This window comes from Brassica oleracea, chromosome C2, assembly GCF_000695525.1.
Source record: "Brassica oleracea var. oleracea cultivar TO1000 chromosome C2, BOL, whole genome shotgun sequence".
In the NCBI taxonomy this organism is placed as follows: domain Eukaryota; kingdom Viridiplantae; phylum Streptophyta; class Magnoliopsida; order Brassicales; family Brassicaceae; genus Brassica; species Brassica oleracea.
The window spans coordinates 15,531,590-15,546,253 of NC_027749.1; the positions used below are offsets into that span (position 1 = coordinate 15,531,590).

The window sequence follows — 14,664 nt, forward strand, 5'->3', positions numbered from 1 at the left end:
TTAAGTTTTCCTTAAGTATACGACTAAAAACATTAAAATGACATGTATCAATTCGATGGTTGATTTGAAAGCTTTCAAAATCATATGGAAGGTAAAAGTCAAAATAATTCAACTGTGAAAACAATACTGTTCATTTTTTTCAAAATGTGTTCGATGGAAAAAATAAGGTTTTTATGTGATAATTTGTTTAATGTCCAATCCGATCAACCCATGATGTATTAATTATAGTTTTGTTCCATTATTTTTAATAAAAATTGATCCGATCCATCGGAAATAAATTATATAATAACAACAAAAATATTTTATTTATATAAATAAAATGATCAAATATATAAAATAAACTATCGATAATATATACAAATAAACTCATCATGCGCAAGACGCAGGTCTTATCCTAGTATTATCTATAAGATGAACATGTACATTTCTGTTCTTTCTATGTCATAATTATGAAACTACTTCTTTTCTTTTGCATTAAAAACATAATTGGATAGGGAAGAAAAATAGAAGACAAATAAAACAAAATGAATGAGCCTTCTCTCATTCTCTGCAACAAACAATGAACACAAACACAGCCGTACATAAATGAAAACAAGTGGTATCCTATTCTACTCTTTAAGAATTTCAATTTTGTTTTTGTCAGTTTGAAGAAATCATATCCCATGGATAATGAATAATGATGTGTTGATGCTACTCTACCGTACCACAGGAAAAGAGGCTCAACAACTATAATGATGCAAATTAGGTATTTACAAAAAAAAAAATTTCTAAACCTTATAGGTTTGACTATTTGGCAAATCTGTTTTTCTTTTAAAGCAGAGTATCTTACATTATCTTACAAAATTTATATTATATAAAAGTTGTCTATTTTACATACATGTTTAGTGTCATTGTTTTATTATATTAACTGTAAGTAAATTTATTTGAAGTAAACTTAGTTACAAAACATACAAACAATACAAAAAATACAAAAATACAAAAAAAATACAGAATGTATCAATTATGATATTTTTAGGTGTTATCCAGCTCTAGAAAAATGTGTCTAAATAAGTTCAATTGTGATAGAAAAAAAACAAAACTGTTGCATTTTGATTTGTTAAAAAATATAATTTAAATGGAAGCAAAAATTTTACCTGTGCTTAGCACGGGATGATATACTAGTATAAATATAATTCATGAATATATATGGTTTCAAAGAGGTTTCTTCTTCTATATGAGACATTCATGGATCATACTCTGTATAAACCGAAATGTTCTCTGAGAGGGTAGAAGATTCTTGAAGAGGCGCTACTTGAATTTGCAAACCAGGCCTGGGAGCCACTTTAAGAGCATCCACACTCCCTTCCATCATTTCCACAACTCTGTTCATCGGTGGACGATCTATTGGGGAAGACTGAATACACCACAAACCCACCAATGTCATTTTTCTAACCATCTCCTCTTCTTTGCAGACGATTCCATCCATGTTAAGCCTTCCAGTGTTTCCCTTCTCAATATCCTTATATATCCATTCAGGAAAATATATTGAGCTCGCATCAGATGCAGAGTTTTGAGCAGCTCTTTCTTTGTTCCTTGCTCCTATCATCTCAAGTACCAACATTCCGTAGCTATACACATCTGACTTATGGGAAACTCTACCATACATTCTTGAAAACAATTCAGGTGCAATGTATCCTATCGTTCCTCTTGTGTCTAGTAGTGACAAGATGCTTTCTTTCCTCTCGCATAGCTTAGCAAGACCAAAGTCTGCAACTTTGGGACAAAGATTATCATCTAAGAGTATATTTTGTGGTTTAATGTCGAAATGTACAATCCTTGTTCTGCAACCATGGTGCAAGTACTCCAAACCACGGGCAACGCCTAGAGCGATCCCATAAAGTGTGGGCCAATCCATATCCACCGTGGTCTTGCTTGAGATAAACTTATCAAGAGACCCACTTCCCAAAAATTCATAAATAATTGCTCTCTTGGAACCTTCAGAGCAAAACCCTAGCAGTGTAACAATGTTAACATGAGAAGTTTGGCTAATGGTTGCAACTTCAGTGAGGAAGTCTTCACCATTGCCTTTTGAGTCTTTCAATACCTTCACTGCAACGATACGGCCATCACAAAGAGTTCCTCTATAAACAGTGCCAAATCCGCCCTTCCCAACCACTTCTGCAAATGACTTTGTGATTCGTGTCACTTGTGCATAACTATACTTCTTCAGTGGATTATATGGTTCGATATTTGGTTGTGGAACAGTCCTGAGGTTTTGTTGACCCGGATCATGTGATATTTGTTGGCAATGGAGACACACCGTTATGAATGCCGCCAGACATATAACACCTGCTGCGCAACCTGTAACAAGAAAATTGTGCTGTAAGAAAATTTTATAAACACATTATGCTTCGTAATAAAAGCAGGTAAGGCACCTATTGCCACTGCAGTAGACGTCACGACTTCATCATTGCATTGGCACCATGAAAAAGTCAGTTCGAAAATGGAGCAACAATTTCCAATGTTTTTGTGGTAGAACATTGCAAAAAAAAAATAGGACATGAGATCTTACCATGGTCTCCAGAATCTACTACCGATCCAGAGGACAAGCCTGCATCAATGCATTGGCACAAGGAAAATTGACGATTCGGAACTGGAGAAACAATTTCCGATATTGTAGTGTAAAAACATTGGAAAAATCGAACAAGAGATCTTACCATCAGCCATCCTTGGTCCAGAACCAGAGGTATGGTTATGATAACAGACAAATCTACTCGAGGTCTGATTATTTCCACAAGCATCCTTTGACTCTATACATATAAAACATTCTTGGTACAGACATTTCTATTGCTAAGATGATTACTCAACAAAGATGATGCAAAACAGACTGGGAATTCAGAAACTTACTAGTTTGCGGATGGAGTGGATTGCATTTATTTCCTAATGGCAACGTATGGTTAAATCCACAGCTTCCATGAGTGGATAAACATTGTTGACATGCTTTTCTATCAATCTTCAACTTCACCTCAAACCCTTTTCTTAAAACACTTTCTAAATTGGTCATATTCAACCTTTTCTCTGTTGCAATAAAACTCGTCGGAACGTTCACCGTGAAACCATTACGGCATGTACCGTTATGATTTTCAGACAATGAGATAAGACCTATCTTGGGACATGTATGACTTGAAAGGTAAGGAAGAAAAGGGTCACAACGGTAGAATACAGTGATATTCTTGTAGGTTGGCAAAAGCTCAAAAATTTGGGGAGGCAAGGTTGTGTTGGTGAACACAGAGGAGCAAAAAGAGCCTAGAAAGTCTGGTCTGGTAAGTTTAATAGTGTTAGATGTTTGATTTAGATGGAAAACTGAGTACTCTTGGTCTGAGATGATAATAGAGGTACTGCTGTTTTTATTGCAGAGAAGCTCCAGCAACGGATGGCCGCAATTTCTGTGACGTGTCCCTCCCCAAAATGGGAAACCGGCGGTGATGTTACCACATTCAAACAAAGTCTCACATAATTCAAGTTTACTTGAAGCACAAGGAAGATGGTGGAATATGGAGAAGAGAAAGAAAAGGACCAGAGGATAAATGGAGAAATAGTACATGATTGGTTTGATCTGTGAACAGTGAGCCCCTGGGTTGAAGGGAAACAAAAAGAGAGAGAGATGGATAGGAAGCAAGTAGAGATGGTGAAGATCAAAGTCAAGCAACGATAGTGACGGATACAGAGAGATCGGTCAATGATTATCTTTTATTTATTTTGTGGTTTAGAACATTATGTAATTAGTTCTATAGTGAGAATGAGAGAAACTTGTCGCCTGCCGGTAACGCCTCTAAAGCTGACTAAACAAGATCTACGAGACTGGGAAAGTCAAACACTAAGGATAGTGACGGGTACAAAGAGATTTGGAGTCCTTCTTAGGTGGACCTTTTGAAACGCGTAGTTGAGATAGAGATATTTCGACACTGAAAAGGTAAACGAACCAGTTTGAAACTTTCACAGTTTCACTGATAGATCAAATGTCTAGTCTCTGTTCAACATAATGAAGTGTTAAATGTATGAATTATTGGTGTTCAAACAAAAATATATATGAATGATTTTATTTTTCTGAATTAATGTAAAACTGATTCATCCCTAAGAGAAAAACTTTTTACTATATATGCAGCTGTAGTTTGAATTCTATCAAAAGTTGAAAGTAGATTAAAGCTAACACCCGACCACAAGAATATAATTCATTATTGTTGCAAACCACCTTGCCATTGCTTTCTCAAAACCTTTTCCTCCAGCTGCTCTCGTTGTTGAGACGTACGCGATTTCTAATCTGTTTGTCGATACTATGTAACGCACTGGGTTAGAGGGTCTTCACCATGACGAGTGTAGAAGATGGATTCGACCATCTCTCAAGGCCTGGAGAACGGACGTCCCGGCCCGAACAGGACGTAACGACGGTTCGACGCGGCGGCTCGGGGTGCCGGTCTCTCGGCGCGGCGCGAGGGAACTTTCGGTCGGTTGCATTTCAACTAAATGAGTCTGACTAAATGACTCCGCGAAGCAACGTGGACTTTTCGGCCCAGCGAGTTAAAAGCCCATGAAGACGTCGCAAGCTAGGTCACAGTGAAACACCAAGTCGACTATAAAAGAGAGGAGGGGATGCAACGTAGAAGGGATCCGAAAATACTCATACATACTGGGCGGCTAGATTAGGGTTTTTACCTTCGTTATCTCTCCGTACTGTAACTTTCCGTCAAAGCTCCTCGAGCTCCGGTCGCTTTTCCTTTACGCATTCCCTTTCCTCGTAACCGACGAAATACTTTTCCGACCATCAATAAGACGTCTTTGCTAAACCCACATTTAAAACCGAACGTTCTCTCGTTCAGTACCGTTTCCCGTCCGAACAACGAGAGGCTTATATATATGATTTAATCACTAATAGTCTCGATGAGGTTGTTGTATTCGATAAGTTAGAGGAAATTTATGGAAGAACCTAGTCCTTCCCCAAAGATCATTCATCAGAAGTCTTGGTTTTTCTTTTAAGGACTTTCCATTTGTATATTCTCTTACTTTATTGAATTGAAACTAAAAGTGTTTTCATGACCCAGAGCTGTGTACATACTTTAGAACTATCTGGAACCTAAAAAAGTATATAAATGGACTTGGAAGCTTAAATATTTTGTTGGGGATTCTATAGAATCTCAAACAAGTTTTAATAAGAAGTCCTTCTCTTATTAATCAGTCACAAGGTTATCAAACCACAAATCAAACTCACACAATTCGTAAGTGATGCAACACAATATGCATCTCCTTATATAGGAAAAGATATCTCCTAAACCTATTAGTGATAACACAACACATATATTTCCTAATCCTTAAAGATAAACATAACATATTAGGATTAGGATAGCTTATAACTTAAGCTATTGTCAAGCTTAATCCAACATTCTCCCCCTTAAGTTTAAACTCATCTTCACTCACAACTTGAACTCCAATCAAACTTCTCATTTCCACGAACTTAACTCTACCAAGTGATTTAGTTAAGATATCAGCTCGCTGCTCATTCCCTGGAACATGCCTAACTCCTACTTGCTCATTCTCAACACACTCCCGTATGAAGTGAAACCTTCGATGAATGTGCTTGCTTCGTCCATGGAAAACTGGATTCTTAGTCAATGCAATAGCGGATTGATTGTCAACATGTATAGTCACCATCTTGCTTGTTTGACCGACAACTTCACCTAACAGATCTTGTAACCAAATTGCTTGTTTAGCTGCTTCTGTCGCAGCCATGAACTAAGCCTCACAAGACGATAAAGCAACTATCTCCTGTTTCTGTGAACACCATGATATTGGACTTTGATCAAGATAAAACACATGTCCTGTAGTGCTTTTACCGTCATCATCATCAACATTATGAGAAGCATCGCTGAACCCCACAAACGAGAGACTAAGTGTAGTTGTCCCTCTCAAGTACCGTAATACTTGCTTCAGTGCAGCACCGTGAGACTCCTTGGGAGCCTGCATATATCGACTTAAGACCCCCACAGAGAATGACAAGTCTGGTCGGGTATGTGACATATACCGTAAACACCCAATGCTTCTCCTATACTCCTTTTCATCAATGCTCTTCTCGTTAGGTGAATTTGAAAGTTAAACATTCATATCCATAGGGCTCATCCCACTGTCTTCAAGTATCTTTCGAGCATATCGGTCTTGTTTTAGTATAATTCCATCATCACACTGTTGTACTTCAATTCCCAAATAATAAGTCAGCTTCCCAAGATCGCTCATCTCAAACTTCGTAGAGATCTCTTGCTTAAAGCCAACAATCGATTGCAAAGACGTACCAGTCACAAGCAAATCATCGACATATACTACCACAATGAGAAGACCGTTTTTCTCTTCCTTTCGATACAGAGATGGTTCTTTCGAGCAGCGTTGAAACTTAAGCCCCACGAGAATTTGATTCAACTTAGTATTCCAGGCCGTAGGTGCTTGTTTAAGACCATAAAGTGACTTCTTAAGTTTGTAGACTTTGTGTTCCTTTCCAACAACTTGGAAACCTTCCGGCTGGTAGACAAAAACTTCTTCCTTGAGTTCACCGTGTAGAAACGCAGTCTTTACATCAAGATGATGAATTTCCCATCCCTCACAGGCTGCTAGGGAAATGATCAAACGAATTGTTTCGATGCGAGCTACAGGAGTAAATACTTCATCGTAGTCAACTCCGTGTCGTTGGACATACCCTTTTGCTACTAAACGAGCCTTGAATTTACTGATACTCCCATCTGCGTTTCTCTTAATCTTAAAGACCCACTTTAAACCGATAAGTTTTGCTCCCAAAGGTAGGTCAACGAGCTCCCAAGTTTCATTCTTCTCAATAGATGTTATCTTATCCTCGCAAGCTTCAATCCAGACCTTCAGTTTCTTTGCTACGCTAAAGTCCCACAGTTCATCGTTGATTATCATTAGGAGTCTTTCACACTCTATTTCTGCCATAAGAATGTAATCATCCAAATATGCTGGTTGTTTCACCGTTCTTGTTGATCGTCATAGTTGAGGTTGATCCTCTTCGGACAGGGCATCGCCATCATTCTCCTCTTCTTCCTCATCTTCTTCGTTTTCATTAATGTCTTGTGTTTGAGTAGCCTCTTCCGCTTCTTGGACATCTTCTTCTTTTCCAAATCCCTTTAACGAACACAAGACTGAGAATGGACTATCATCTGATCGCGATTCTTTTCTCCAGTCCCATGCTCTGTTTTCCTCAAAGACAACATCACGGCTAACAACGATCCTCTTGGTTGAAGTATCATACAGACGATAAGCTTTCGAACCAGGTTCAGTCCCTAAGTGTACTAGACTTCTCGACCTGTCGTCAAGATTTTTCCTTCCAACTGTCTCTGTTCTGACGTGACATACGCACCCGAACACCCGTAAGTGTCCAAGATTTGGCTTCCTCGATCGCAAAGCCTCGTACGGGGTCATTCCTTGTAGTGATCTGGTTGAGATCCTGTTGATCATGTAGTGGGCATGTCTCACTGCTTCCCCCCACAAGACATTAGGGACACTCATATGCTTGAGAATGCTTCTTGTCATCTCGAGAAGAGTTCGATTGCGTCTTTCAACCACGCCATTTTGCTGTGGAGAATAGGGTGCGGTCAGATGTCTCTTGATGTCGTTCTTGTTGCAGTAGTCCTGAAAGTCTTGGCTCATACATTCTCCACCACGGTCTGTCCGAAACGTCCTTAGCACTCCTTTAGTTTCTTGTTCAATCAGGGATTTAAAGTACTTGAATTTTTCGAAGGCTTCGCTCTTCTGTTTGATCAATATAGTCCACATGTAACGTGAATCGTCGTCGATAAGAACGAATACATATCTCTTCTGTGACGGTGTTGATGGCGTGATAGGTCCGCATAGGTCCCCGTGAATCAGTTCAAGAGGAGCTGAGGCTCGGAATGTAGTTGCTTGTGGAAAAGGTCTTCGTGTTTGTTTCCCAAGCAAACAACTTGTACATGTTTCTTTCTCGATAGGAATGCTAGGAACACCAGTGACTAGTTTATCTCTGATCATCGTCTTCATCGTTTTTGTGTTAACGTGTCCGAGCCGTGCATGCCACTTCGATGACTCGGTTGCTCCAATCTGTAAACACTTAGCATTCTCTTGGACTTGTAGACTTACTTTATATAGTATGTTCTTCGACCTGATTGTTCTTAACATTAGTCCACCGAGTCGATCAAACAACGACAACATGTCATCTTTCATATGTACTTCAGAACCTGCTTCGGTAGCTTGCCCTAAGATAATGATGTTACTCTTTGTTCAGAATTTTCTTCTCGCCTCCTTTAAAAATAAACTGAATGGAACCTCTTCCTCGTATATCGATCCGAGAATCATCTCCAAATCTGACTTTTCCCAAGATTGTTTCATCAAGAGCGATGAAGAACATACGGTTCCCACTCATATGATTGCTTGCTCCATTGTCAAGGTACCATATGTTCTCCATGTCGAGGTCTGCTTCGAAAACGCTTGGATTCACCTTTTGTTCGTTTAGGTAAACCAACTCATGCATCATCAATTCATCAGCCTCATGCGTATCATCGGTCTTCTTCTCAACAGTTTCTTGCAGTTTAAGTAACTTGTCAGGACAATCATTCGCGTAGTATCCAAGCTTGTCGCAACAAAAGCATGTAATGTGAGATGTGTCTCTTTCTTGTCCTTGGTTCTGCTTCCATGCGTCTCGTTGTTGCTGAAAGTTACCACGACCACGACCTCTTCCTCGCCAGCCGGAACGACCTCCTCGTCCTCTATTCGATTTATTACCACCGTATCCATTATAGCCACTTTGTTGTGACTCTGAATTCGTATACATTAGCTTCCCTTGATCATCTTGTTGATCTTCATCGTTTTCACAAATTCTTTCTTCGTAAGCCTTTAAACGTCCGACGATATCTTCGAAACTTGTTGTGTTTAAGTCAAGAACTTGTTCAATAGAGGCGACAATGTGAATATACTTTATTCTTGGCAGGCTCTTGAGAAACTTCTTTACAATTTTTGCTTCTTCTATGACTTCTCCCAGAGACGCAGATTTCGAAGAGATCTCAGACAATTTCCCAACAAACGCATCAATTTTGTCTTCCTCCTTCATCTTTAGTCGATCAAACTCCGCCATTAGGGTTTGAAGTCTTGCTTCACTTACCATCTCAGCTCCTACATGTCTCGCTTTAACTGCATCCCACACGGCCTTGGCTGTGTCGAGTTCTCCAACCTGCAGTGTAAGTGCTTCAGGAATGGATTGAAACATTAGGGCAATGGCCAAGTCTTCTCTTTGGTTTTTTTCCTAGGATCAATGGCTTCCCATACTTTATTGACCTTGAGAGCAATCTTCATTCGCATGGCCCAGACAGTATAGTTTGTGGAAGTCAGCATCGGAAACCGGATGGAAGACGGTCCAGTCTCCTTAACGCCTAGCTCGGGTTCAACCTTAATGTCGCTCATGGTTCGTTAGTCTCCTTTGTGATCGTTCGAGATGTATGGCTCTGATACCAAATATAGAATCTCAAACAAGTTTTAATAAGAAGTCCTTCTCTTATTAATCAATCACAAGGTTATCAAACCACAAATCAAACTCACACAATTCGTAAGTGATGCAACACAATTTGCATCTCCTTATATAGGAATATATATCTCCTAAACCTATTAGTGATAACACAACACATATATTTCCTAATCCTTAAAGATAAACATAACATATTAGGATTAGGATAGCTTATAACTTAAGCTATTGTCAAGCTTAATCCAACAGATTCAGCTGCTGTAGCCTGCAGTAAGTCTGTATGTCCCCAGTCTTCTTTTGATGCTTTAGTTTCTCTTGGTTACCTTTTCATTATGAGACAGATTCTAAATAACTGCTCTCCACATAAGAAAGTTTAAGACAAGTTAGTATGCAGTTCCCACGGGCATGCCCTGAAAGTGGACCCCAAAAGGGTTGCAATTATAGACTACCGTGAAGCTCTTGTAGGTTGGGGAAAGCTTGAATAATTTTGGAGGCAAGGTTGTGTTGGTAAAGTTAGAGGAGCAAAAAGAACCCTTATGGTCTGTTCTGGCAAGTCTAAGAGAGTTAGATGATTGATTTATATGTAGAACACGGAACTCTTGATCTGAGATGGATAAAGAAGTGATGTCTTTGTTGCAGTGAAGCTCCAGCGATGGATAACCGCAAAGTTTGTCACGATTCCCGCCCCAGGAAGGAAAACTGGCCGTGATGTTCCCACACTGAATCAGGGTCTCACACCTTCCAAATTCTTGTTTACTTGAAGTGCAAAGAAGAGGGTGAAATAAGAAGAAGATGAAGAACAGGACCATAGAAGAAGTGGAAAGATAATACATGATTTTCTTGATCTGTACGGTGTGTTCTTTTGGGTTTGGTTTGTGTTGAGGAGGACGTGATTTAATAAGAGATAACATTATAGAAATGAGGTGGAAATGATGGAGATCCTAAGGACCAGGTCAAATACTTAAGCACAGAAGTGAAGTATTGAGGTTTAAATTACAACGTTTGTAAGACTTTAAATTTAGCTAAATGTAAAAATTAGCAATACACACATTAGATATTGGGGTTTGAATTTGAATTTAAATTTCTTAAATAAACTTTATATAATAACTTATGTTTTAAATCATATTCATGATTATCTTATATTTGTAAATATAAAACTGTAAGAGCAAAAACTGTAAGAGCAGCTCTACTGAAGAGTTCTAATAAAAGTTTTTTGTTTATAATCCTGATCTTTGCCACTAAGCATTTGATATGGAGATTTGTTGGATAGAACCTGTGATGGAGTCCTGTTGATAAGAAAGATATCAGTCAAAACACAATCTCTCTAAATGGCAGAGAAACACCAGATTGAAACATATGAGTTCGAGCAATATTTTGATGCGTTCTTTCCACTACTGAATTCTGCTCTGGAGTGAAAGGAAGTGATTCCCTTCTATTTGTAATATTGAGTAAATCGCAGTTCAGATGAATTGTCTGATCTCACAGACTTAACCTTTGTATGAAACTGGTTTTCAAACTGTTGAATTAATGTAGTACTTCATGCTTGTTGGGAAGTAAGTGTGGTTTGACATTTCTGAAAACTAATGAAAATTATCTCAAAGGTAGGGTCAGTTTTTGGAAAAAGTGACCACTGCAGACGCCATTTCCAAGCTTCTTCCTTAGCTTTCAGGTTCACGCAAACATATATAAGTTTAAAAAGGAGTGTTTTGATTCATGTTTGGGTGAGATCTACAAAAAGGAAATAAATATTAGCACAGAAGTGTTGTGTTTTTCCTCCTGTTTTCCTTTGGATCAGAAAATGCTAATGATATTATTATTTGGTTAATTCTTTTTTTTTCTGAAACAATGTACTCTTTTATTTTAACACAGAAAACAATGTGTTCAAGTGATCCTTTTTTTATCTGAATTGTTACAAAAGTAAGTATAGCAGCAATACGAACAAGAGGAGAGGCGCCTCTATCGTTGATTTTGTAAACAAATGTGGGGTCTACTGTCACTATTTACACAGTAACTTCCACTTTTTAACTTCTATATAAACGATCGATTTCTATCATTTGTAACTCGCACCTTATCCCTCTTCTCCCTTTATAATAAACTCTCTCTATCATATATTTATCTCATATCAGTATTATTTCTTTTCTGCGAGTATAAAATTTCGCCATTATTTAAATTTCTCGATACTATAAAATTATAAGGTATTTTATAACACATTATCAGCAAGATCACTCTGCGATTCGGGTAAAATTTATATGTATCATATTTACTCTACTATAATGGCCGGTATACCGCCTATATTATTTATATGTATCATATTTACTCTGCTATAATGGTCGGTATACCGCCTATATTATTATTAATAATTTTATAGTGGATGTTTTAATTATTATTATTTATCTATATTAATGCGGGCGGTATGTCGCGTCGTTAATAAACCTTGATTGCTAATTACACTATAATTATTGGCTTGGCTGTGCCGCCGCATAATTTATTTAATGCTATAATTTTGATATCACCATAATATGATTGATATTTGTTTGTTTATTATATTATGGTTATTATACAAATGTTTGGTCACCTATATCAAATATCATGAAATTTATGAAATTTGGTTGACTGATTATTACAGTATTTTCAGATTGACTTTCGGTTCACACGATTTAATCCCAACGGTCACAAAGAAAAAATTTCAAAATTTTTACCCTTTTCAAACGACTATGAACAGTATTTTTCATCTATAAATACACTCATACTTCACTCATTTACTTCATTCAAAATATTTCATCTTCTCTCAAATATTTTCAAATCGCTCCATTCCGGTTTTTCATTGCAAGAAAGATGATTCGCATATTTTTGGTTTTATGTGCAATTCTAATTTTTGCTTCTATGTACATTCTTTTTATCGGAGAATTTGCTCCCGAAGAATTTACGCTTAATGTCGGTTTACTTTTCTATGCGTTGTTTCTCCTTGTAATTGCGTGTATTATTAATATAAATGGTTCACTTTAAATAATCAAATTCTAATAAAATTTATTATTTTGTGTTTCTACGGAAATTCAAATGGCGAATATCGAGAAACTTCAGTTTCCGGCTCTCGAAATAACTGGAGCAAATTACACGGCATGGATCACAAATATGGAGCTTCATCTAGATTCAGAGAAAATCCTCGATATAATAAAAGAAGGAAATAAATCAGCTTCTCATGAAAAGGCTAAAGCCGTAATATTTCTGGGAAAACACCTAGATGAAAACCTTACGCATGACTATGCAAGGATAAACTATGCAAGGATAAAAGATCCTCTAGATCTTTGGAAAGCTCTAAAAGAGAGGTTCGATAGCCAGAAGAAAATAACTATTCCCCATGCACTCGATGAGTGGGCAAACCTACGGTTTCGAGATTTTGAAAAGGTGGAAACGTACAATTCTGCTATATTGAGAATAGCAGCGCAATTAGAATATTGCGGTAAGCCTGTGATGGAAGCAGAAATGCTTGAGAAAACTTACCAAACATTCCACAAAAATCATTATGTTCTACAAGAACAATACATAAACCGCGAGTATACAAGGTTCTCTGAACTCGCTGTGGCGGAGAAAAATAATGAACTCTTTATTAAAACCACAATACCCGACCCACGGGAACCAAAGCATTTCCTGAGGTGAATGCAACGGATGTGAAAAACCCGGAAAGAGGAAATTATTCCTGTCGTGGTCGTGGTCGTGGTCATGGTTGTGGTCGTGGTCATCCATTTAATCGTGATCATGAAAGGAGTTACAACCCAAGAGGAAGAGGATCCAACACATGGAATCGATCTGACCGGACAAAAGGGAAAGAGGCCCAAGAAAATCCTACTCGTAAAAACGAGAACGTCTATTACAAATGTGGATTGAAGGGACATTGGTCTCAAATATGCTGAACTCCTCAACATCTATGTAAGTTGTACCAAGAAACTATCAAAGGCAAGGCAAAGGAAGTGAATCTTAATGAACATTTCGAGGAAATGGATAAGAAAGCAAATGGAACAACAACTAAGAAAATTGGTAGAGAAGTTTGCATACCAGATAGTGGTACAACACACACTATACTGAAAGATAATAGATATTTCTATAACTTAAAGTCAGCAAAAATGACTGTCAATATAATATCAGGTCCTACGGACTTGATCGAAGGAATTGGCAAAGCAAACTTTACGTTGCCTAATGGACCAAAGTTTTCCATAGATAATGTCTTATATTCTCCAAATTCTAAGAGATAAGAAAAATTTGTTGAGTTTTAAAGATATATACCTTCAAGGATATGACACTCAGTCTGCAACTGAGAATGGAAAGAAGTATATGTATATAACTTCTAAGAAATCAGGCAAAAGCCTTGTACTGGAAAAGTTTCCAGAACTTCCTTCTGGATTACATCATACTTATATTAATGCAATAGAATCACATCTCGTGATCAAGAGAAATCCAGAAGATGTTATATTATGGCATAACCGTCTTGGTCACACAGGCACTACAATGATGCAAAAAATCATCGAGAGTTCGCATGGTCATTCAATGAAAACTCAAGATATATATCAAAGTAATAAAATGACATGTACTGCATGTGCTCTTGGTAAATTAATCATAAGGCCATCACCAATCAAAATTGATAAAGAATCATCAAAATTCTTGGAAAGGATCCAAGGTGATATTTGTGGACCAATACATCCGCCATGTGGACCATTCTATTACTTTATGGTACTAATCGATGCATCTAGTAGATGGTCATAAGTTTGTTTGTTATCATCTCGAAATATGACATTTGCGAGATTTCTGACTCAGATAATCAAATTAAGAGCTCAATTCTCTGATTATCCAATTAAAAGAGTTAGATTAGACAACGCTGGTGAATTCACATCCCAAGATTATTGTATGGTATCAGGGATTGAAGTAGAGCATTCTGTTGCTCATGTTCATACACAAAACGGATTGGCAGAATCGTTAATCAAACAGCTGCAACTGATTGCAAGACCATTGATCATGAGATCAAAATTTCCAACCTCTGTATGGGGACATGCAATATTGCATGCAGAAGCACTCATTCGGATAAGACCAAGTGCATATCATAGATATTCTCCATTACAATTAGCATTTGGTAGAGAACCAAATAT

The 14,664-nt window shown here is 37.7% G+C and overlaps 2 protein-coding genes across 3 annotated transcripts; one reads left to right on the forward strand and one right to left on the reverse strand.

Annotated features, from left to right (window-relative positions):
• Positions 1-1,133: 1,133 nt before the first annotated feature.
• LOC106327359 (probable receptor-like protein kinase At1g67000) lies at positions 1,134-3,617 on the reverse strand. Of its 2 annotated transcripts, XM_013765499.1 has the most exons (5): positions 2,887-3,617; positions 2,697-2,789; positions 2,552-2,590; positions 2,415-2,441; positions 1,134-2,340 (listed from the first exon to the last, which is right to left on the reverse strand). In XM_013765499.1, exons 1-5 carry the CDS (start codon positions 3,581-3,583, stop codon positions 1,223-1,225), a joined length of 1,974 nt encoding a protein of 657 aa, XP_013620953.1. In that variant the 5' UTR covers positions 3,584-3,617; the 3' UTR covers positions 1,134-1,222. The 2 variants fall into 2 exon arrangements, with proteins under 2 accessions (XP_013620953.1, XP_013620955.1); XM_013765501.1 differs by lacking the exon at positions 2,415-2,441.
• An 8,966-nt stretch (positions 3,618-12,583) lies between these two features.
• LOC106323548 lies at positions 12,584-13,183 on the forward strand. Its single transcript, XM_013761653.1, has one exon. It carries the CDS (start codon positions 12,584-12,586, stop codon positions 13,181-13,183), a length of 600 nt encoding a protein of 199 aa, XP_013617107.1.
• The last annotated feature ends 1,481 nt before the right edge of the window (positions 13,184-14,664 follow it).

Bases quoted from the DNA above. Each gene is read 5' to 3' on its own strand.
- LOC106327359 (XM_013765499.1), bottom strand. From the start codon at position 3,583: ATGTACTATTTCTCCATTTATCCTCTGGTCCTTTTCTTTCTCTTCTCC. The intron at 2,790-2,886 runs GTAAGTTTCTGA...TTATATGTATAG, and splicing joins TCCACTCCATCCGCAAACTA to AGTCAAAGGATGCTTGTGGA. The intron at 2,591-2,696 runs GTAAGATCTCTT...GCATTGATGCAG, and splicing joins TGGACCAAGGATGGCTGATG to GCTTGTCCTCTGGATCGGTA.
- LOC106323548 (XM_013761653.1), top strand. From the start codon at position 12,584: ATGGCGAATATCGAGAAACTTCAGTTTCCGGCTCTCGAAATAACTGGA.